General features: G+C 34.4%; 2 protein-coding genes across 2 annotated transcripts in view; one reads left to right on the top strand and one right to left on the bottom strand.

The window, feature by feature from the left end:
- Positions 1-1,604: 1,604 nt before the first annotated feature.
- LOC135072441 (uncharacterized) lies at positions 1,605-3,927 on the top strand. The gene is made up of 2 exons (XM_063966343.1): positions 1,605-2,025; positions 2,751-3,927. Exons 1-2 carry the CDS (start codon positions 1,620-1,622, stop codon positions 3,233-3,235), a joined length of 891 nt encoding a protein of 296 aa, XP_063822413.1. The 5' UTR covers positions 1,605-1,619; the 3' UTR covers positions 3,236-3,927.
- Positions 3,928-5,543: 1,616 nt separating this feature from the next.
- The window catches only part of LOC135072440 (acyl-CoA Delta-9 desaturase-like), a 34,566-nt gene continuing 15,679 nt past the window's right edge, over positions 5,544-24,430 (bottom strand). The window contains exons 2-8 of the mRNA XM_063966342.1: positions 13,461-13,582; positions 11,297-11,409; positions 9,745-9,907; positions 9,159-9,332; positions 7,830-8,015; positions 7,174-7,334; positions 5,544-6,801 (exon numbers count right to left, since the gene is read on the bottom strand). Of these exons, the coding sequence (XP_063822412.1) occupies positions 6,569-6,801; positions 7,174-7,334; positions 7,830-8,015; positions 9,159-9,332; positions 9,745-9,907; positions 11,297-11,409; positions 13,461-13,570 (1,140 nt within the window). The 5' untranslated portion in view covers positions 13,571-13,582 and the 3' untranslated portion in view covers positions 5,544-6,568. The remainder of the gene's footprint in view (positions 6,802-7,173; positions 7,335-7,829; positions 8,016-9,158; positions 9,333-9,744; positions 9,908-11,296; positions 11,410-13,460; positions 13,583-24,430) is intronic.

Raw genomic sequence — 24,430 nt, 5'->3', positions numbered from 1 at the left:
TTAATAAAGGCAGGGCCTTTCAGTCCCATTATATAAATATAGTATTTCCATGAGCATTAAATATCCAAGCAATAACAAGACCAGCCAAGCAATTCATAATAGATCCATCAATGACAATGTTTCAATACTGTTAATGCTTTTAACTAAGCGGCAGTAATTAGTGAAATGACTCTACGCTAATCAATTCAGTATCTATGCACGCCGGAGTCCGTATGCGCGACACGTCGGTAGAAACTCGATGCGCCCGCGCGTGACGGTAGTAGGGTTGCCACCTTAAAATTGGGCAGTTACTAAAAATCCCAATGATTTTGTCAAAAAATATTTAACTTATAAAACAATGCAAGCCATGAAAATTCCACCCAAAACATAGAAGTGATATTAAAAAAAAATGTTAGCTGCTCGAATTATGCATCTGTCTAAGTCCAGTTAGTCATAAATCCGGAAAAATCTGTGTTTATGGTAGCCCTGCGCACGCGTCGCCCGTGACCACAGGGTCGCCAACCTGCGTAATATGCGGCCGCTGATACAGCTATTAAGCCATCGCCTCGAGTGGAACACAGGAATCAGAGCAAATAGCTCTCAAAACTTAGCATCTGTAACGAATAAGCGAATTCACGGACACTCTCGATTTTCAAATGTCTCAATTTTGAAACGCATTGGCAGATTCTTCTTTGTTATTTCAACAATCAGTTTAGCTTGCGTGATAGATATAAATGAGAACAAAAAAAGCCTCATTAGTACCTTTTTTAGTCATAATGACAGGCTTTAAATAGGAGTAAACGTTTTTTTTTTTTTTTCGATTTTAGAATGGACGTTTATTATGAATTAAACGTGTCGTTTCAGGCATGATACCAATTAAAGCAAAGCCTCAACATAAAGTTCATGAGGTGACAGCCCTATTTAATGTCAAACTTGCTGTATTTGGCCATACAGGCCATTTCCTGTCCATAAACAATGCAGAAAAACATTAGCTGTACGAGTAAGTGTGTAGCTATATCGACAGAATCGTATCACCTACAAATTTGAGATCACGTTTTCGAAAGCTTTTGAAATCGATTTTCACCGGAATTTGTAAAGTAACACGCGGTATTACAATCAATCAAACAGGGGCAGTTCGAAATTGTTGCATATTTTTTCCTTATGGATATCGCACACGAAGATACCAAAGATGTTATGCGTCAAAAAACCAATAAGTTCCCTGTATAGTGCATAGGTTATTTGATATGCCTATATATTATTTGAAAACCTATTTTAAAGTCATAACTAAGAAACTATACTAAAATTACTCTACTTAATTCATGTTTCAAGCATTTATTTTTATGTTTACGTGCAATAGACCAATAATTATTAATTTCAGATTATGTTCGTCTAGTTAGAATTAATCATTAACGAATTTATGCAAAAATGGTTGTAAGTTACCAATTATGCTAGTCACTATTAATCATTAGAAAGTGCTCTGCGTTTGAATCGTCAACACTATTTGTTATGTAATAAATCCGTCCGAATACTAGATTAAAATCGTTATATCGTTGCTCGGAGTATCCCCAGCGGGGTGACATAGAATGTAGAGTCACTCCTCCCACTGGCGAGAGGTGCGCGCGCTCAGTTGGACGATAGCGATGCGTGCGACCGCCGCGATCGTCATTCTTGCCGCGTTCTCGCTACGCTCCTGCGCGCACGCAACGGACCCGTCGCGGCACCGTGACGTCACTGACGGAGTGCGGCGGCTCATCAAATGCGCTCGGACTCTCGGCCCTTCGACATGCATCGCAGCTCTTGCCAATTGGCGCGCCGAAAACGCGATAAACACCAAAGAAAAGAACCCAACATTCAGTTTAAAGGAAATCCAGAAGTTTCCATGGGAGCAGTACACCAACAGTACTGAAGATGAACTGTATTCGCGACTGTGCAGTGGGACGGAGAAACTACTCCAGTATAAAGCCCTGAACTTCAACATGGTTCCTGGCTATGAATTCCAGCTGGCGTCTCGAGGCAACGGTACTCTGAACATCGACGTTTATAAAAGTGAGTAAAATTACACAATTTGCAAATAAATAATAAAGTATACGAGTAGGTAACATGCAGTAGGAAATGTAGTTTAATTTATAAAAGAAACCTTTAAGAGCTTGCAGCTAATAAAGTGACTTGTGCAATACAGTACAAAAAGCTCTATTGAAAAAGCTTTCTGTTGAACGGTTCTATAATTCACAGTTGTATTATTGTTTAAACTTTTTAGATTTCATAAGAGTCCTTTTGTGTTTTTGTTTTATTAAATCAATAGTAATTAGTGTTGCTGATATTTATTGTTAACTACTCGTATAATAAAATATAATATATTTTCATGATAATGAAAGATAGCATAACACAAAAGTAAAAGTGCTTTTTTAAAGCTTATTTGCAGAAATAAATTAGTTTTATGAGTTTTTTTAAAATCCGTGTACAAATTAAAATAACATTTAACATTATTTTATGTATTGATAGAGTTCAATTCCTAGACAGGAATTTATATAACTGTGTTTACAGTTGGGGATATTTATGCGTGTACAAACTATATTCCGTAACGTTTTGTGTAAATCAGTCCTTACCTACTTTCATTCGTGGCAAATATTTTCTCGTTGACTACTACAACACATTCGCGTCTACATCGATTTCGTTTTGGATTAAAGGAATACTATTAAAAATAATTGGTGTACCTACTTGACAAGTATCCTACTGAACAGTGTCTGTAATATTTTCTTCTGCAATTTCAGGCACTGAGAATGAAACTTCGCGTGGCATGAAGAAGATGCGGAAGAAATTCTACGCAATCTTACCGTACCTACTCTTGCCAGGCCTCATCATGTCGGCCGTCTTGCCCTTCGTGTTGCCAGCGCTAAAAATGATGACTGTCGCCGTGGGTATGCTCAACAACATGGCTTTGTCTGGTGCCATTTTCACTTTACTAAGAAACAACGCGTTCAATGACAAATACGACAAGAAAGTTATATACGTCAACGAAGGATACTCCAACGAAAAGGCAGCCACCATTAGGGATAATAAACCAGAAGTGAAAATCCGTTACGAGCCGGGTCAGATTGAGATCATCCCCGGCCCAATTGGCCCCCATGAATATGAAGTTGTCGAAGATTGGCCCACCAATAACGAATGGATCAACCAATTCTATGCTAATAAGTTCACCAAAGCTGCTAAGAAAGATTTGTGGAGAGAAGGGGCACGGACTGAAGTAAGGGTGTAAGAAATAATGCCAGAATCTCCGTGCAAGTGTTGCCACTAGTCTGTTAAACTTTAACTCGTACTGTTATTTATTTTTACTATTTATTTCTGTAAATATTTTACATTAAACTAAGATTTCTTAAGTTTTTACTTTAACTAACCATCATAATTTCGAAGAGCTCGTCATTGTATTATTATCTATCTACCTACAACCTATGAGAAAGGCAAGCATATATTTTTAGTTAACTTTTTATCTGATCAAAAAAGAGTAGACCTTTTTTAGGTTGAATTTAAATTATTGCTTAAATAATACAAAAATCATTAGTAAACATATTCATGTTGTCTATAGTTAATGAACTCATTAGTAAAATAAGTGACTATGTATTGCTATGATTTATTTATAGTCGTTTGTTCTGTGGTGTTGTTTGACCTAAATTGATGATTATTATTTACCATATTGGTAGGTTGTTTTGGCTCCATTAGCCATTTCCACGTTCTCAGCGTAGTTTTACTTTGAACTTACGATATATTTAGCTTTAATTTAATGAATTACGCGATATGAATAGACAAGTAGGTATTGCTTTAGAAATATAAACTAATAATAGGCTTAATTGTCTTTCGTGTTAAACACAGTTCGTTGGAAAAATAAATGAACAGCGGGATTGAATCTGATCCTTCAATGAGCCCAAATGAGTAAATGATTTTGTATTTAGACTGTTTTATTTGTAGAAATATATTTTTAGTTCACTGTATTGAAAGGTACCAAAGTGATTTTGGAACCCAATAAATAGGTAAAGCTTTTGCTATCTATCTATCTATCCTAGGTTGTAATCGTGACTAGGTAGAGCATTAAAATAATGAACACGTAACCATTCTCGGCATGTTCTACAAAATAAAAGTTGAATAATTCAACGTGCATTCCGAATAAAAGTTGTCCTAAACTTTATCACTTACTCTGTTTTAAACTTTCACGTTCACTTTCATTTGACTTAAGTAGATTGAGATTTGTTATTATCAATGTTCATCTTTGTAATTTGAGGCGACGATTGCTCCTATTGAGATTTGAGAAATGTAACGTAAACGTAGACCGCCGGACTATTGTAGTAAAACTACTCATAACAATTAACTCCAAAAAAGCAATGAAATACTAATAATTGAACTTAATAAAACACTTAGGATATTGAAGGGATCATGTTGAAGCAGACCGTGCTCAACTCTTCTCTATTTGCAACTCTACCAAAATACTGGATACTCAAAAACAAAAAAGTAAAGTACGTTTTAATATCCTGCAGGCATAGAATGCGCGGCGTTTTATCGATTTTACCCGATAAGCCCATACGTTTGTCTTCTAAAACCATCGATAAGGTTTGATCACGGGGCGCATCCTAGCCCAGCTAGTTCAATCAAGTGAGAACTTCATTATCAAGAACACCTTGAAGTTTAGAATAACTTTAATCTATCTAACTAATGGCTGTTGGGGCAGAAAATTTCTCGAGTGGCGACCACGGGCTGGAAGACGTAGCGTAGGCAGGCCTCCTACTAGGTCTAGTAAAGGTCGCGGGAAGAACCTAGATGTGGGCAGCGCAGCACCGTTCATTGTGGAAACCCTTGGGGGAGGCCTTTGCCCAGCAGTGGACGTCATTTGGCTGAAACGAAACGAATCTAACTATGACATATTTCCAATTCAGTGAACTCTAATGCTTAGTATCGAACTAATGATTCTTCCAACGATTCCATAATAATATACAGTTTTCTGCTTTAATTTTAAAATCTTTCAATTTACTCAGTCGTAGGTATTTAAAAAATACGTCAGTAGGTAAGAAAATATCTCATTAGATAATGCCTACTGAAGCGAAACCATTAATTCATCAGTACTCATTAATCAATGTATTTTTATTTTATTCCATATTTTTGTTTATTAAATTTCACAAGCGTTATTAATAAAGGAAGTAAGTGTTGTTTTATTTATGGACATCTAATATATCACGTACTTACTTTCCTGCAGACGGCCTTCATCGAAATATTTTTTAATGGTCACTAATTATGATGGAATACCTACTACTTACTTAAAATGACTAATGCCCGTTTTCACCATCAATCCCTAATTTTTAAGTGTCCCCTATGAAAACAAAATTCCTGTTATGTGTACCATAGGGGTCACTTAAAAATTAGGGATTGATGGTGAAAACGGGCATAAGTCCTACTATCTTAATGCTTATCTATTTTGTTTTAACTAATGAGTTAAGATTTAGTCGAAACGGTTAGTTTATTTGTAGATTTTCTAGTGTTATAAAATTAGGATCAACTAAATTAGATCAAAATAAATGAAATGCTTTCGAGCTGTTTTTTATTTTATTAAAACGCTTTAAAACAAGTTTTATTTGACTTATTCTTTACAATAATCCTATAATAAATCATCATTTTACGCTAAATGCTATAGCGATATGATAAAAGCTTACAATCAATAGGTAGAAGTCTCAAAAATATAATTTAAGTTCATTAAGAGCCTATTACACCATCAACGTCTTAATACATTTACTAACATTAATGAAGGTAAACAATAAAAATATGGAGTCTTAAAATAATTTGTATCATGTAATCATAGCAGCATCCTATATCAGAGTAAAAATAGGCTCCTAATAAAACAAATAAAAATAAATAAAATAATAATAATATGCTAATCTATCACCGAATCCAGTCCTTTTATTACCGAATGATAAATACGTATCCTATTCTCTGAAATTATTAATAAAGATCAACAGGATAATTACATTTATTTACATTCAGCGATTTAAATGTTTCCTTTAATTTGTTTTGTATCTTGCTTGCTTTAATTAGATTTGTATCTCATGTAGGTATACAATTTTATTCAGTGCTTTTGACACTGTATGTACCTATACAATAGAAAAAGTGCCAAAATGACGTGCCTCCCGTGTGTAACAGGACTTTCATTTTAATGATTGCTTTGCTACATTCCAAATTAGGTACAATGACGTGATGTAGGTATGCAATGTTATCGAATTATCATCATCTACTCCGCTGTCAAAATATCGATTATTTTCCGACTGCAGAAAAAAAGAAAATGTTTTAAGTCAGTTAGCCTTTTATGTAGCCTCTAACTAGGTTAATGAGTTTTGGCATATAAATTAAGGCACATTCAACATAGTTTTTAAGTCTTGCGCCTTTAGTTTCTCTATATCCAATATCAGACCCTTTTAATGTGAATTAAATAATTTGAGTAGTTCTTTTGTCTTGCAAAATCTTAAATTTTGATCCACATTCAAATTACAACAGGAAACTTTTAAATGCAAATGACTCCACACACATTTGTACAAATTATTAACCTAAAGCTATACTATTCTATCTTTCTATGACTGATTTCTGCTAGCTGTTTATCTTCTTCTGGCATATCCTTGTCTTCCCAGCCCCAGACTGCGTTCTCATGAGAGTGGTCATGGTCATGGTCATGGTCATCATCATCTATGACCTTTGGAGCTTCTTGGCAGGACGGGTGGGAGCCGTCTCCGGTCCTTGCAGCACGTTTCTTGATCATATCCACTGAGACTGTCTTGAGGTCGTAAGCCCAGCCTGAAATAAGTGAATCTAAATAGAAAAACCTTTTGAGAATGAAAATTGTGAAAACCGTAAATACGGAGACAGTAGTTTAGTCTAGATACTTTGTCTATGAAAGTCCAAAACAGGTAGGTAGGATACATTCAATGATTAACAGAAAGATATTCAGCGTTGTCCAACAATTCAAAATGATTTCGATTCGATAGCTTCAATTTAGTACTTTAGTCTAGGGTGGCCTTGATCCAGCAGTGGGCTTCTTATGACTGAAATGAACGAACCCTAGTATCTTGGGCTGACTGAAATAGTTTTGTGCAGCTTTAATGGCAACGGTTACGTTGGCAGCTGTAACTTTGTTTTTATTCAAAGTAAACCAATAATGAAGCGTACCAAACTTCGCTGCAAGATCAATCAAGGATGTCGACATGTTGGTGCTATAGTTTCCCAGCTCAGCCGCCTTGTAGTCCCACGGGAAGACGTGGTGGTAGTTGTGCCAGCCCTCGCCGAACGCGCAGATGGCCACCGTCACGTTGTCGGTGGCGCCAATGTTCCTGGAATAGCAATACACATGTTGAGGAAAAGTGAATTTATGGAGAGGCGTCGTCGGTTTAGTCGAATACTTGGAAAAGTAAGTATTCGTGGAAAAATGATTGTTCGATGTTTTTATAAACGGCATGTGGAACAGAAATTGTTCACGCTTTGTTTCAAAAGGTGCCTAATATCGAATATTTTCCTAAAGATGTCGATATTTTCCTGAAGATAGGTAGAGGTAGTACTTCAACATAGTGGAAGATGTACTATTCTTAGTAATAGCCCTACTTGGTTGTTTTACGTATCGTTTTTTTTGGTCGGGTAATTTTGGAAGCGATCTTTTCGATTTCAGTTGGCATTTACCCTTGTCAAATGTCCACTAAAAGGACTCTCTTGAACACATTTTTATGTGTGCTTAGTTTACTTAATCCAACTTCATAGTTGTTACTTAGAGTTAGAGAGGTAATCTGAAATGAGATAGAAGAAGAAGTAATTAAATTTCAAGATTTACTCACTTGTCATAAGGTCTGTTTCCCCAAATGTGTGCAGCAGAGTTGACCAGCCAGGTGAAGTGGAGAGAGATGGTGTATCTCAAGATGGCTGCCACGTACCACGAGCTCCACGGAGTCTCACCCCAGAAGTGGATGGGGATCCAAGCAGGGATTAAGAAACAGAGCACTGGCATAAGAACCAAGTAAGTCCTGAAATAGAAAAAAAATAACCTTAAATACGAGCATTTAAATAAACTGTTGCTGTTGACGCCTGAGTAAACTTCGCTTAATAACGACGAGTAAAGCCTTCTTAAACTGACGGGCCACTATTGTGTACTTTAAGATATTTAGCGAATAAAGTTTCTTATTGTGTCTATAACGGATTGAAATGACATTTAATAAACATTAGACTTTTAAGACCAATCAAGAAACACAAAAGCAAGGTTATTTCGAATGACGACTTTTGCCCAATTTTGTAAATTAGGCACACAAGCTTGATTACCTACCATTTGCCATTTTCCTGATTGCCTTTGACAGTTAATCAAGGAAGTTTGAAAACAGAAAACCTAATCATCAATTTAAAATTTAAGATACCTTACCTTTGTGCGTTTACTTGTTGATCTTGAAATTAATTAACAAAGTTAAATCTAAATTTTTGTTAAATTAATTAGAGACGCTCGCTTTGACTTTCTGGTGTACGTTTTATGTTATCGCGATCTATAAGTACTAAATATAATAAATCTTTATTTCAGGAGCTCTTCATAATAAATGTTTGTGAGGTAATTTTGACAGTAGAGCTAATGGAGCAAAGTCGAAGCGCAGAATCTCCTGTTAAGATTTAAGTAGCAATTGTGCCTCACTGAGAAACTGTTCAATAAAAAAAGAATTATCTGAGCTACAAAAAAGAAATATCTTACACACAAGTAATCTTACAAGTTCAGTTTTGCACCTGGTCCCGAATCACACGAATTGTGCCGGAGGGAAGAAACATGAATCGAATCTTCATGAAAATTGTGTCTTGTTTGAGTTTTTACGCGCTCGCGTGTTACCAAATTACATTGTAGATGGGTAATACATAGTTACTATGTTATTTGTGGTAATACGACCATTGTAATATGTTTACCTACCTTAAATAATTATTGTACTCTATAAAGTTATGTCCCCTTAAATAAAAAGTTACACCTAGGATGAACACTGGATTAAAATGACATATCCATACTAAATGACAATTTAAGCCAGAGTTTAACTAGGGTGTAACTTTTGTTAATAATGGGGATGTGCCTATAAGTAAGCACTATTCTTGAGTCGTGTTTATTATAACAACAGCTGGTAAACCAAATAAGTAATGCTTACTTCTTCTGGAACATGACGATCGGGTCCTGCTCGAGGTCAGACATGTCGATGGTGGCTCCCTTCTCGAAGACCTGCTTGTGCTTCCGGACCATCAGCCAGCCGATGTGGGAGAAGAAGAAGCCGCGTTTAGCGTTGTGAGGATCCGCATCTGTTTCCGTGAATTTATGGTGAACTCTGGAAAAGTAAAATAAAAAATAATTTGAAAACGCCCTCATAAAAATATTTCTTCTATTAGACTTGAGAAGCGTTTTTTACAACAGTTACACGAAAAGAAACTAATAAAGGTTATGAAACTAGACAAAAATGTTAACAGTGAAAAAGTTAAATTCTGGAAATTCATGCTAGTTTTTCACCCGAAAAATAATAGGTAGTCTGTTACACGTGTAATAAAAAGAAAGTTAATAAAACTTTGGGCCCTATTTTCCACGAAAAACTAATGTAAACCATGTAGGTAGGTAATTTTAAGTTCACCCTTCAAGTTTTTTCCAATCTGTCTTTCACAATGCTTAAGGCTGAACTATTTCTAAAATAGTTCATAGGTAGTTAGTTCATACCTATCTACTAAATTAAACATCATGTCAATTACCTGTGATCTCTGACCCACTCGTAGATGTGGTTCTGGAAGGCCATTGTCTGGAGTACGGTCAGAATGACGCGTAGTGGCCACCGGGCCTTATACGCCTGGTGTGCCCACAGCCGATGCGCGCCCGCCGTCACCCCCATGGCCGATACTACGGCGAATAGCACCCCTGAAAAAAATAAAAGTACTATGTTCATAAAAAGAAACAAAAATCCCCTCATTTGCTTTTTAAAAACCTTATTCGAATTAAAACCTCATAAAATATCGTGCATTTGGCGGAAAAGGGGAATAAAAATAATGGAAAAGTTATGTGTTACTCTTGTATAAATTGATGAAACGACGCTGGCTTAAATGCGTTAATAGAGATACTTGAATGTAACAAAGCCAGAAATCCATAATGTAAAAAGAAGTCATAAAATGAGAAATCTATGTTACTTTTGTGACTAGAAACTCTTTCAGAAGGGTTGGTAAAGACATTATTCTATAAATAACTAAGATTGAGAGGCGGAAATGAAACTTGGTTTTCTTGGTAGGAGGAGGGATTAATTTTGATGATCAAACATTACTGTAATTTAATGGTTTAATATTAATATTAGAGTAATGAGATCCAAAACGCGGAATAAAGTTAGCAATATTAGTTTGAATATACTATTGATAAACTATAAGAATAATCATAAACTAAGGTAGCTCTACGAGGGAATTTAAGGTTTTATTTATTTATTTATTTATTTATTTATTTATTTATTTATTTATTTATTTATTTATTTATTTTAGATAAGAAATTAACTAGACTTTACGAGCAAATTAATAAGTAGGTACTCCGAAATGCAACCTTGAGAGGTGTTTTAATAACCTGTTTTGTGAAGCTGAGAAACAGCGAGGGCCAGGAGAAAGTGGTGTTGCGATGTAGGTACAAATTTGAATAATATGTATTAATTATTTTCTTCCTTTACTCTTCAAAGATATCTGTTTGAAATAAAGGGGAAGGCGGCGATTGATACAAATAGTTTTCAATAAGTATTATGTTTGTTTCAGCCAAAGAAGACCTTCCAACTTCGGCCTGATCATCACTTACCATCAGGTGAGATACAGGCCAAGAGCTTCCCCGTTGTGGATAAAAAAAAGAATGTCCGCTGTTAGACAAGTCTCCCCAAGAATTTGCACATTGACGTGTGCCTCTAGACGGTTAAAGTAAATATGCCTAAATAAACTACTACAACTACTACTAAGATACTGCCCAACATTGTTACTGACAGGGTCAATGCAAGCAACTTGTTATAATTATGAAAGAAATCTTTTAAAACATTTCCAACTTGTCCAATTGTCGGCCATAGTGTTTCAGAACGGACTACTATGCCGAGAGGTCCCGGGTTCGATTCCCGGCCGGGCAGAAATTGAAATGATGAATTTAAATTTCTGTGACGGGTTTGGGTGTTTTCTTTGTATATTAATGTATGTATTTACAAAAAAAAAAGTATTCAAGTATGTTTACATTCGTTAGCTAGCGGTGCAGTGTAAAATGTCCAAGGATATTTATTTATTTATTTGTTAAACTTACCGAACAACCACGTATACATCTTCGCCCGGCCCGTGAATATAAGGTAGAGCCCGTATATGGCGGCGGTGTGAAGGTAGACGAACCCGAGCACATTTCTCCAAACGATCTGCCATCTGGAAAGTGAATGAAGCAGATTTTTTATGGTTGCGGCTGAATTCATCTCATTTACCAACAGAAACATTGAAGGAGAAATCTAAAATCTATACGAATATTTTATACATAAATGCGAAAGCAATGTGTGTGTTGTTACGATTCTACGCAAGCCGATGAATCAATTTTAACGTATCTTAGCATACAAATAAACCTTAATCGATTTTGTATGTTAATTATCCTAATTCCCAATCCTTTAAGTAAAAGTCTTGGTTAATAAAAAGTAGAGCACGCATTTTGGTGACAGATACATCTAGTCTTCCATTCGTTTACTATTTTTTGTTCGTATAACTAAACATTTCAAAATTTATAACCGAACACTACAAATGCATCACAAAAGCGCATCATGAATCACAACATTAGCTAAACCACGTGATTTTGCCTCAAAAGCCATCATCATTTCAGTATATCGTCCACCGGTTAATGTAGACTTCTCCCAGTAATTTCCATTCAGAACATTCACTGTGTCGGTGGATGACACGTTACTTTCCACTGGGGAGAGTCGAGAACCTTCCATCCCCATCTTCCGCCGGATCTTCGCGCTACGTTGGTTGCCCTTTGCCAGTTTGTCAGCTGTACAATGTCGACTAACAGTTTCAGTTACATTATGTGCTAAAAAGTTTGTAGGATTTAATGAATGATCACCGATATCAGTCTAAGGGCCAGTTTATTAATTAGTTAAAATAACCAATAGTCAAATTTTGTTACTTCCTAATGGTAAAATATTAACAAACAATAAACTAATAGTTAATCAATTATACTGAAAAGTCAACATAAAAGAATTTTGATGGTTGAATTAATTACGGATCGAAAAACTGGCTCTTTGAATAAATTTCACCAACTATTTAATGTTTAGCTAAATGAATTGAGCTTTATTGTCATGGCAGTCCGTTTCCATGTCAATTACAGTTCTAAACCATTGTTTGTCAAACTCGTCTGTTAGTGAAATGGGGTCTTAGAGTGCTACTACATAGATTTCTATGGATAAAGCTACTCGTAACATAAGCCACCCACGGTTCCGCTTTGAATACATTGTGCTCATTGCATTAAAATTTTTAGAAGCAACATTAACTTAAGTAGCACCACAGAAGCATAATTTGAAAGCACCAGGCCAGTCGGATCATTATTAAGTATCTTGAGTTTTATCAAAAAGTAAGAGTTAAGTTCAATTTATAATACTCGTAATGCATAAGACTTGTTTCTAAAACCTTATTTGCAAATAACACCAAAACATCACAAAATCTTCTTAAAACTCACATGGCACTATCAGCCAGTTCTTATAATACTTTTTTTCCAACTCAAATTATGTAAACTATTTCAAATCCTTTGTGGATGTATAGTTGTTGTCAAATAAATAGGAACAATTGCCATCGTCGATAAGTTGTCATCATAAATACATTTCTTTGAGATTTACTTCATCATTCTGACCTACGTTTAGGTTTACTGATTAACTGATTATGAATTATTTTTTTCGGATTTTCAAAGTAAGTAAGTAGATAAATGTCAAAGTTAGAGAAACGACGTCACATTGATTGGCATTTGGAATAAAACAATGATGGACTTTACTTTCACAAAACCTGTTTCATATGCATTTAGGAGTCGCAACTATGTCAAAAGTTATTGTAGGTATATGTTTCTGTAGTTATTATTTGTCATTAATATACCTAAAATATTACGCATAGAAAAATCATACGTCTTTCTGGCCGGCCTACCATGTAGGTCCAGGTACCAGTCGAGTTCATAAATATATTGGCAGTGCGCTATACGCTAACATAACATGATAATAATTAACAGTTTATTTGATTACATTTTATTTATGTTTGAGTTTGCATTCAAATATATGATTATTAAAACGCTAGTAATATTTTTAAACATTGGCATTGCCAATAATTATAAACTCGACTGTACACACCACAAGTCCGCCAGAGAAACTGTTTTTCTCAACAATTTGTAGTAACGACCAATATAGTTTTTTTTTTATCTTCTCTCCATTAACATTTTTTCTCCTACTTACTCGTGGCTCCTGTTCTTCCCCTGAGGAATGTGCGCTGTGACCTTGGAGACATCATCCAGACCCGACTGCTTCGTAAGGAGGGTGCTCGCCAGGAGAAGCGACGAGCTCATTGTGAACCACACCTGGAACAATTGACAACTGACATTTAGAACCTGATAACATAAAAAGAATTTATCTATATTATGTAGATTACTAGAAATAATCGAAGAAATTTGGTTTATTGAGTTAACGACAGTCTCAAAGATTATGACGTCACTGTGTCAAATAATGATGACGTTATTAATCCATATTAATTACCTACCTATAGACATAGAGAACAGGTATTGTGTCTCAAAACATAAATTATCTACTTTTATTTAGGTACTGAAGTATTGGCTTCCTTATCATAAATCACACTAACGAAATACAACAAAATTGATAAACATGGGAAACCAATACACACATTCGTATTTTACGATGTAGCCTCATTTTGTCAACATTCGTCATAAAAAACGAGCATAAAAGCCTTTCGCTTTTATATTCTCTACTTGTACTCTCAAGATATTTCTATAAGATTCGATATAGATTCTATTTTCGTTTTTATATTCTCGGGAGACATAAGTAGATGGAATATTCTCAAAAGTAAATAATATACTAAATCGACTCAAACATTGATATTATTCAACTTAAAAAAATAATAATAGAAAATAGTGGCAAAATACAACAATAGGGTAGCAGAAGACAGTATAAGGTGACAGGGGCGCAAAATGTCACACGAGGGGTCAAAAGTCGAAAAAATATAATTTTATAAGGAAAGTAAATTATTTATGATATGAACCACAGAAGTAAGAAATAAATTATCGATTCGACGAACTCATTCGTTAGCTTCGATTTGGTACTCATTGTTGAGCTTTAGAATAAATTATCTTTTAGATGGTTTTAAAGAAGGCCTAATGTTTGCACACTTGTCCCATAATCGTCATTTACGACATTTTCTAAAGTAATAAAATTGTGTAACTCTAATATTGACCTTTTCTGCTATGGCGCCGCATTTCATTTGTTTTTTCTCGTCAACACAACGTCGCGCCTAATGTGTGACAGGTGGACATTTATCTCCGCTAAAACGGCGCGAACGTAGATTTCTACGAAAGTTTCATTAAGAAAAGGCGCTAGCTGTGTTGGCACTTTCACATGTCATTTCTAGGCTCGGTGGAAGGCTTCTAAAACATGTGACATTAGAGGCTTGCCTATTGGAAAGTAAGCAATTAAGATGAAAAGTTCAGACCGATAGGCTTCTAAGGCTTAGTGAAAATGAGTGACGCGCAAATGCATTCGAGTTACTTAGAACATTCAAGAAAGTAAAAGATGACGAGAGATGAGATGATTTTATTTTATTATATTATTGTTTACCTATTTTATAATGGATGCTTTATTTATGTTAATTTCCATAAGCTATTGACCTTTCAGAAGAAACAAATTCATAACGCATACATGAATTGGACACAAATCATATCCACATTGTTCAAAATTTGCGGAAGACGAAATTACGGCAAAATGACTATGACTTTTGCCGAGGATTTCTAAATAAGTAAAAGCTGATTGTTCAAAGGAATATTATTATTAAACATAAACTTTGACGCATTCGTGGAAAAAGAGGTCGTCTGTATGATTGAGGATGAGAATTTCAAAAATAGAATTTGGCAGGTATGTTTATTTTGTCGTACATATTATATCCAGAAGATTTCAATTATTCGTCAATTATTCGGTGACTGTTTCACTAAAAAGGAAGACATTTTGTAAGCAAAACAAATCTAATTAATTAATTATCACAACAGTTATACTCACTGTTAAATGAAATAAATGTTGTGCTCGTTTATAGTACCTAAGGTACAGTAGCGGCACACTGCTTTAGTGGCGATCACAACCACTGTAAAGCAATTACTCGCCATCGTAGGTGGTTGAGTGAAATTCGGACCATATTTAGTGATGCATCCTCGTTTGGAAAAACTCGTTATGAGTTATTTTCAGCCAGTACCTATCACTTTTTTTTATGACTACGCTATGTCTTTTGAAACCTATCACTTTATTTTCGATTATAAATCATTTTTGTTAATTTTGAAAAAAGAACGCCTTAAGATAAGATAGGAAGCGTTTATTTGCCAGAATACAGGTTCAAATGTCAAACTTACTTTTTATTTTATGAATACAAAACAAATGAATGAAGGATTCTCCAGACCTTTTAATAGAGACAAGTCGTCGCCGACTCGGAATGCTAGGATTGAGTCACACGTTACTTTTACTTCCTTTCGATGAAAAGTAAATAATGGGAACGAAACCTGTTCCATGCTGACCTCGACTCTGAGCGAGCGTAAGATTGCGTGGAACTTTCTCCGCAACGGCACCGTCTACGCACGCTGCGTAAGCCATTTTGAGACTCTATTCTAAAGCTCGTAGATATTTTAATCTCAGTAGTTTAGAAGGCATTTTCGTGTGTTCGTATTTTTTAAAGTTATAATTTATACACTGCAAAAAAATTAGAAAGAAACATGAAAATCAGGTGCTTAAGAGACAGGATAATGTAGGTAGGTATTTAAAAGTTTAAAAGCTCAAACTTAAAGCTCTGATCGGTTACTTTAGCAGATAAACTTAGTACGCACATTTCATAAATACACACATTTAGAAAACGCGTTACTTACACAGACAGTAGTAGTAAATACGCATAACAGATGACCTTATTTATAGAATAAGTGTCGTTTGTATGAACAATATTTTTATGATAATAAATATGACTTGTTTATTACTTCCTCATACTTAGCTACTGACTGTAAATAAATCATAGTTTATAGAAAATAATTTCATTTATATATAATACTTATATAGGATCATAAAGCTGTAAAGCATAAAAATACAGCAACTAACCACCGTGTATTTTTAGACATTGTCCGTGAAAGTATGCGAAAGTTTTCTAGCGGTTTTCGAATAGGGTCCCAGGCTGAGGTTGACCTAATGCCAGCGGCGGGTCGGTGTTATCGGACTTTGAAACCAATGCCAAGTTTACACCGATTTATCACATTTTACTTTCATTTTTGGTTTGCGTACAACCGGCACGGATTTTGTTTCAAAGTAATTTTACTTATGAATAAAATTACACATGTGGTGAAAAATTTAGCTTTAAGTGTCACTCCTAACTTGTTATTATTAAGGTGGTTATTTTGTGATAGGTCATAATTCTAAGGAACTGGAATTCGCTGCCTGCTGCTGTCTTTTCCGAATACTTGAAAAAGCCCGTATTATAGTGTTTTCACTCTCGTGAATAGGCACAGGGCAGATATGTACCTACCATCCTAGACTGCATCTCACTTAGCACTAGGTGTGATTGCGGTCAAATGCCTTGGCATAAAATAAATAAAGTATCGTGACAAAGTAAGATATTTTCCTAAGAATTGAATCTTACTGAATTTCATAAATTAGAAACGAATGTAATATGGAAGTGTTTCTACAATTAAATCATACTGAATTTCAAGAATGAGAAGCGAATTGTACAAGTAAGTTTTACGTACTTATTTAAGTATCTTAACATTTCAACACGACTTTGACCGACTTCAAAGAAAGGGGAGGTTCTAAGTATATTCTATTGTGTAGATCTGTTCCGTATGAAAGTACCTACTTACATTTATTATTGTCGATCGTGGACCAATTTTATTTATGTTTAATGATTTGCAAATACTGCGTTGGCTTCAAATAGACGGCTTAATTTCGTTGTCAAATAAAACCATTCAAGTAGAGTATGAATAAAAATATAAAGTTCTTCTAATTTTACTTGCGGGTATTCTGTCAATGAAATACGTTATTATTTTTACTTACAGGTCCCCTAACTTTTTGATTTAGGTAATATCAAAATTTACAGTTACTCGTAAGTTTAAATCATCACATTTTCAGAGTATGAATTAATTGTATTTAAAATGATTGATTCTAAATAGTTCTATCATAGAACTTTTGTTTAGTTATAGTTTCAGATAAGTTTATATAAGAACTATTTTAGTAACATCTGGCATTACAACTTGAATAGCAAAAGCTTTTAAATCGTTTCATTTCATACTTTAACTAAGTTTAGTGAGTTTAGAGAGCTTTTACGGCTTATTGACTTATTCTTTTTAAGAATAACATCCCAAGAAAGTATATTATCTAAGTATTTTATGGTATCTATCACACAAAATTTCAAATCTAACTGTAGTTCACACTAATAATTAAATAAGAGCCCTCCATCAAAAGTAACAAACACTTACAATTTTGTAGTCCACTAACAATTGCACGCATCTCAATGTTAGCATCTCTGTACCTACTCTGTACCGTTAGCTACCGCCCGATTATTATAGCATGATGGACAGAAAAGTGGGCCATACCTCGAATTTATTTCAAAAGGTATGTAGTGATTATATTAGGCAGAACATCGTTAGTGTAATTGCGAATTCATCCAGAAGCGAGTTTATATGCTCCGTATCAATATTAAGTAGCTTGTTTTGTAGGTCGTCAACAGACGCCATCGATTTTCCAAAAATTTTACTAATTCATGAGATACCTAATTTTTTGATTTGAAAGTTGTTCAGATAGAAAGTATAATTACCTACCAATATTGTCATTGATTTTTAACCAAATAATTAAATAAGACTCCGTGACCGTAGCTAAATCAAAATATTATGTGGGTATAGTTACTTTTCACACATCATAAACACTGACTGCAAACTACTTAGTTATACTAACTACAGGTTATACAAAAAAAAAGAAAGCTCTCTCGTTGGCAAACTTTTGAACACAATGGCAAGGTTTCATAAACCAGCCTGTACTTTAAATTAAATAACATGTAATTATGAATTAACAGTGCTAAAAATTACTCTTAAGTGGTACTTAAACAATTATTTCTTATATCTGTAAAGAGTTATTATAAGTTATTATGGAATGAAAGTGAGAGTGGCACTGAACTACGTTTCATTGACCGCGGCACGGACGAACCCGCGGACAGCTCTTAATAAGGCGTCAGTTTCTGTCGGAGACTCTTTCTTTTCTGCAAAGCAGTTAAATTAAAACAAAGGTTTCTTAGGCTTCCAAAGCTAGGTTTCTTAGGCTGAGTTGCACCACCTAACTTTGACCGCAACTAAAACGATAACCGGTGTTTTTTATATGGAGTTTGAAGATTTTTGACGTTTGTCAAAGTTAAAGTAAGATGGTGCAACCCAGCCTTAAAATAACTTGCAAAACTACTAAGTAGCTACCTTCTACACTTTTCAAGTTTAGTTTTTTTCTAAACTTGATAGCTTATAAAAAACATTTTATAAATCAGCTTTTTTTGTAACTAATAGTAAACTATTTATTGTCTTCGAAGAATGAAAAAAGTTTTCTAGTAGACATGTTGACACCACAGTCAATTGACGTACTTTTTAAAACTGTCAAAACGAAACTCTCCCATAGATTTTGTATGGCACTATAAGCAAGTGACGTCACTATTTTGTCAACCCAATTAAACTACTTTTTTCAATTACAATTCGAACAAAAATCGAAATTTACAGGTAATTTAAAATAAATTAGGTTTTTAAGACCAGAATGAAGAGTCTTTTTAAAACAGTTGTGGTTTCGAATTATTGGGGTATGGTGTCAAACTGTCTATTCTCATTTATAAATAGATTAAATAACGCTTGAAAAGGTTACTGTGATACGTAACGATGAAAAAACTTCTATGTTCATTGTCCAAAGAATTCACAATAAAAATAAAAGCGACGTTAAGCCCTTTCCTGCTAGTGAGAACTTAGGAGAGCAAAATGAAATGGGTTTGACAAGCGACCACTTCCAATAAAGTCGGAAAATGTGCCCAATAAATCCTACTAATATTAAAAATGCGAAAGTTTGTACGGATGTCTGGATGTTTGTTACTCTTTCATGCAAAAACTACTGAACGGATTTTGATGAAACTTTACAGTATTATTGTTTAATAACCAGAATAACATATAGGCTATAATTTATGACGATCTGTGACAAACTAAATTTGACGAGGGTGAAGCCGCGGGCAATTAAAGCTAGTGTATAAATACATCAACGTAAAACAAAAATGACATTAATATCGTTGTAATATGTCATCGTAAAATTGTGAATTCCGTCAGATTTGAAGTTAGTTAGATTACAATCTAACATAAACTACAGTTAGGCTGAGTTGCACCACCTAATTTTGACAATAACTATGACGATAACCGGTGTTTTTTGTATGGAGTTTGACAGATTTTTGACGTTTGTCAAAGTTGACATGTACAAAACATTATTTTTTGGTTAAACATTATATTTTGATTTAATTTCAAGTTGTTTTTTAAAAGGAAGTAGGTAGGTAATCGCTACTATCTATTTGTTTATTTTATAACAATTAATCGTCGATTTTTACGCCGCTCTCCTATCAGTAAGTAGAGCATGTCCAATCTTACTGTGTAACTAACAGTTATAAAAATAACACATTTAATGTAACAGTTATAACAACATAAACTGTGCTGTACAATTAGTTTAGTCTGTTATAAATTCATTTTCCAATTCACCACTTTATACTGGCAGACAGACAGGCATAATTGAAGAAATACAGAAAGACTCTGCTCAGTAAAGGAGCTACGTTCATTAAAAGTAAACAAACCTTTAATTAGTTAGGTATGTTTTGTTTCTTTCACAATACTCATGGGAACTGATAACTAATAGTCGCGGGATAAATTCATTGAAGCTATATCATAGTTTAGGAATTGTTATTTGTACAATAAGTATCCCAAAATATAAGCATTGCACAAAGGATTTTTCAGATAAGTAATTTAATAATTTTAATTTGAATATCAATCGCGACGTACATTTTGTTCAGTAAACGGTATAAACCAATGTTTATACATAGGAAATAATGGCAAATAATTTGCCCTTAATTGTAAGGGCTGATTTTACCATCGTTGGATAACTTTTCACTGAAGATTAAACTTGTAATTTTGACATATTTCCCATACTGAAACTGTCAATGTGCCAAACTTATTCTGAGATTAATATTTACTCTTGTTTGGTCGAATCCACCCTAAGGCGGATAAAAAAAATCTTACATTGTTCTTAGGTGTATAAATCCGTTTTAGTGACTAAATGAAATTAGTACCTATCTAGCTATGTAAATATAACATTTATGATACAAATTACATGATATCTTCTAACAAATTTCCAGGTCCCTGAACCACGAATATTCAGGTAACATTACACCACGTCAGTCATAATACAGTCATAATTTTGTAGAAGTGCACTTTATATGACATCAATTTGCATCACTCTAGTTAATGTACTTTTGTCTAACGTAGCACTAAAGATAAATAGCATTCTTTTCGTTTATACCTGACTTGTTTTATTTCAAACTTAAAATGTCACGGAAGAATTTAAATTAAATTATTTCCTTTTACATCGCACACCTCTAAAATCTGCTACAACTTCTTATTGCATTTTGTTTAAAGGAAGTTTGCTAGTAAAAGTGCCCTGAAATTCTTAGACGTCAGACAGGAGCCATTGTTTTGAGATAAATTTATCATGACTGATTTAAGGTAAGTGATAGAAAAAGTGAATTCCGTAACAAGTGGGTTAAGGATGGTCTAATATGCCCTTCTTACGGCACATGTAGGTAAATATTGATCCAAGAGAAGCGTTTTATTTTGTGCTATAATATATTGAACTTTTTAGTGCATTTTCATGCATCGCGTCAGTAAGGTTTTATTCAGCTTAAGGTTTAGAGTTTCTAGCAATACGTTTGTACCTACTTAGATTTCCTTCGACCAAATGTTAGTTTCGTTGTAGCTACAGAAAACAATTCCGTCCCATTTTATAGTTATTGCATTTAAAATGTCAATTGTGTTCGCATGTTGAATGTACGAGTATGATTCAACTTTGTTTCCGAATGTTTACTGCGGCCGTCCTAGAAGTGTGCCGTCGTAAAACTTATTCAAGCAACACAATGGGGCCGTCGGTGCGTTGAGCAATGTTATTATGCTTAGTAATGAACGGAAAATGCATTTATTAGCCTAGCGTGATGGCTCATACAAAATTTCAGCAATCAAAATATTTTGAAAAGTGTGAAAATCTGAAACACTGAATTTATCGTCTATGTGATGTGCATGTGTCAAAAGCTTACAGGCTTCTTGAGTTTTGGGTTCGATTTCTAGATAGTAGAGTATAAAATTACTTTGTTATGGTGTTTTTTTTTCACAGTTTGATATTGCGGGCTGGATACGTGAAAGAGCTTAACAATTTTACAGGAGGACTCCGGCAAATATACTTATTGGTACAATAATTTATTTCACTCAACATAAGGTCGGAAACCAATGAAAATTTTCATTAGGTTGCGCCTTTTATAGAGAGTTAAAGGTTATGCAGTGGTCCAATTAAGCGATATTGTGCTTACCATGAGTTTACGTTACGTGTGCTCGCTAGCGTGTACGTCAAAGAAATCCATGCAGATTTTAGTTCTTGAAAGTAGCCGCTAGGGGCGTTGTACAATCTGTCATTAATTAAATGTAATTTTTTTACGCAGACGCTAGCGTGCACACGTAATGTAAACTCATGGTGAGCACACAGACAGACCCCTATAGTGGTTCGAAAAGTTTGACAACAATATGAGGAGATACATTTATTGCCATAATTTTTACAAGTAGATAAATAAAATTGTAACGTCTGTCTGCAATGTCAAATAACAGTTAAAAGAAAACAAAAGCTACGACTACAACAAATGAATCGAGACTTTCGGTATCAATGGAGATGTTCATTTACTTTTACTTAGCCATTTTTTACCGCTAAGCGCAGAGATTCGTAGCGCAGAGCGGTAGACCACAAGTTCTAGCGAACAATTCCGTAGTCATTCCGTACCCTAAAATGCCACTCTGCGTGACCAATTAATCAAATGACGAGTCTCTGATGAACGAACTGAGAGGCAACACGGTGTCATGTCAACATTGTCAACAGTAGCAGCCTATCCCTTCATTAGTCTAACACCTTGCCCCATGGCCCCAGTATGCCTAATTCGATAGATAGATAAATAGAAATATAGTTACATTTAAATATATACATAAGTGCCACTTGTGGTCTAAACTGAATAAATATTTTTTTGATTTTGAAATATTGTACAGTCAGCGTCAAATAAATAGTTTGTGACACCCAAAGTAGACAAAAAGTTCGCAACACGTCTTTGTTACAAATTGGAATAAGGTTGTGTTGTCAACTTTTTGACCACTTGGGGTGTCCCAAACTATTTGACGCTGACTGTACCTACACCACATAAATACAAAAGAGACGATTAATATGGTTCCTTAATGCTTGATGTCTTTTATTTAATATTTGGTACAAAATATTTAAACCAGAACAGCTAATCTGATCATTTGGACAAGTCACCACGCCCTAAGCGGTAAATAATTGTACGAAATGATGTATGACAGCGCCATCTTAACAATGGCAGCTAAAATATCAAATATTTAAACTGTCCACAAATCAATATGCTTCTCTGAAGAGATACCATCATTGGAAAGTTCTTTCGCCTTGTTTGAAAGTATGTTACTAGACATAAATAACTTATTTGTAATCCACCGAGTCATCTTTGTGCTTGAGGTATTCTATTGTTGTTGTACTTATACCTACTTTAAGAAACAACTCCCGGTATTTAGAATTTCAAATCGTAGAGACCAAATTACCCATATTTTAAGTATCTTTTTGCTATGTATTTATGAAACGCAAGAAAAATATGGCCAATAACTTTATTTTTACCGCTGATTCTCTTTTGCGGCAATGCTTGTACTCGTATGTACAGGCATAACATTATTTTTGTTTTCAGACTTCATCTAACTTTCAAATTCAAATACAAGAGTAGATTTCTATAATATTAAGTAGCTTATCCAAGTCTTACTTTTAACGACAAATGTTTTGAACGCCATTTTATAATTTCGTTTATTTGCGTAGGACGGGATTATCTCGCACAAAAGTAAAATTACATTTGCGTAGGCGATCGGTTAAGGAACTCGCTCTCGAGTTTTCTTCACTTGATCCCTACTCGATCGCGTGCTTCAATCATCTTTGTCAATTTGTTTGACGAACTCATTGCGTACATATATTTTTTTTTCTTGGAAATCTAATAACATTCCCATTAATTGTGATCCAATAATATGAATGAGTGCAAAGTTTGGCGATTTTTATAAGTTCAGGTATTTTTGTGTTGTCGTCTGTGAAATACAAATATTATGAATGCAAAAGTAACTCTTTATATCTATCTGGCTGTTTATTGAATGTACACGCCTAAGCAATGTTGATGGATGTAAAGATAGATTGGCTCAGTGAGAAATATTGGGCGCTATTTTTTCGCAAAGAAGGGATGAAAACTTCAAAAGGGATAAATTGTATCTCATCATGAAAGAGATAAGTTTCATTTTTTTAGAGGTTTTTATCTTTAGCTATGTTATAAAGACATTCTGGGACATACCGAAGCCTAAAAGATATTAAAATATAGATAAGTATAATAACCTATTTATTTGAAAATTGCTGTTTTAAAATGAATGATCGAGGTCCTTATAATGTAGATCAGTTCGGTTAAAATGTTGCTTTTATCATGAGTCTTATAAAAGCAAGCCAGTGAAAGTTAGAGGAATATATTACGTTTTCGAAGAACCATTGAATTAAAACTACAAGGGTCTACTATGTCGCTATCTATAAAAACATACTTAAGATATCGCATGAGTACCTTTCACAAAATAAGAATTTGAAGTTACTTACTCCGCATTCGGGAAATACTCGTATTAAACAACAATGAAACTTCTTTGTAAGGTACCTCTTCAGGTAGGTACCTACTCAAGTAGGTAGGCAAAAAATATAAAAATAAACAATTTGGTCTAGTATGGTTACAGCAATACTCTTGAAATATGCGTGGATTTCTAGTAGAAAAAACATTGTGAATTGTGTTCCATCGTCGG

The sequence above is a fragment of the Ostrinia nubilalis genome, chromosome 6 (assembly GCF_963855985.1).
Source record: "Ostrinia nubilalis chromosome 6, ilOstNubi1.1, whole genome shotgun sequence".
NCBI lineage: Eukaryota > Metazoa > Arthropoda > Insecta > Lepidoptera > Crambidae > Ostrinia > Ostrinia nubilalis.
Note: the sequence above shows the minus strand (reverse complement) of the source record. Positions and strands in the feature narration are given on the sequence as shown.

Coding starts and splice junctions, on each gene's coding strand:
- LOC135072441 (XM_063966343.1), top strand. CDS start 1,620: ATGCGTGCGACCGCCGCGATCGTCATTCTTGCCGCGTTCTCGCTACGC. Junction 2,026..2,750: donor GAACATCGACGTTTATAAAA/GTGAGTAAAATT, acceptor CTGCAATTTCAG/GCACTGAGAATGAAACTTCG.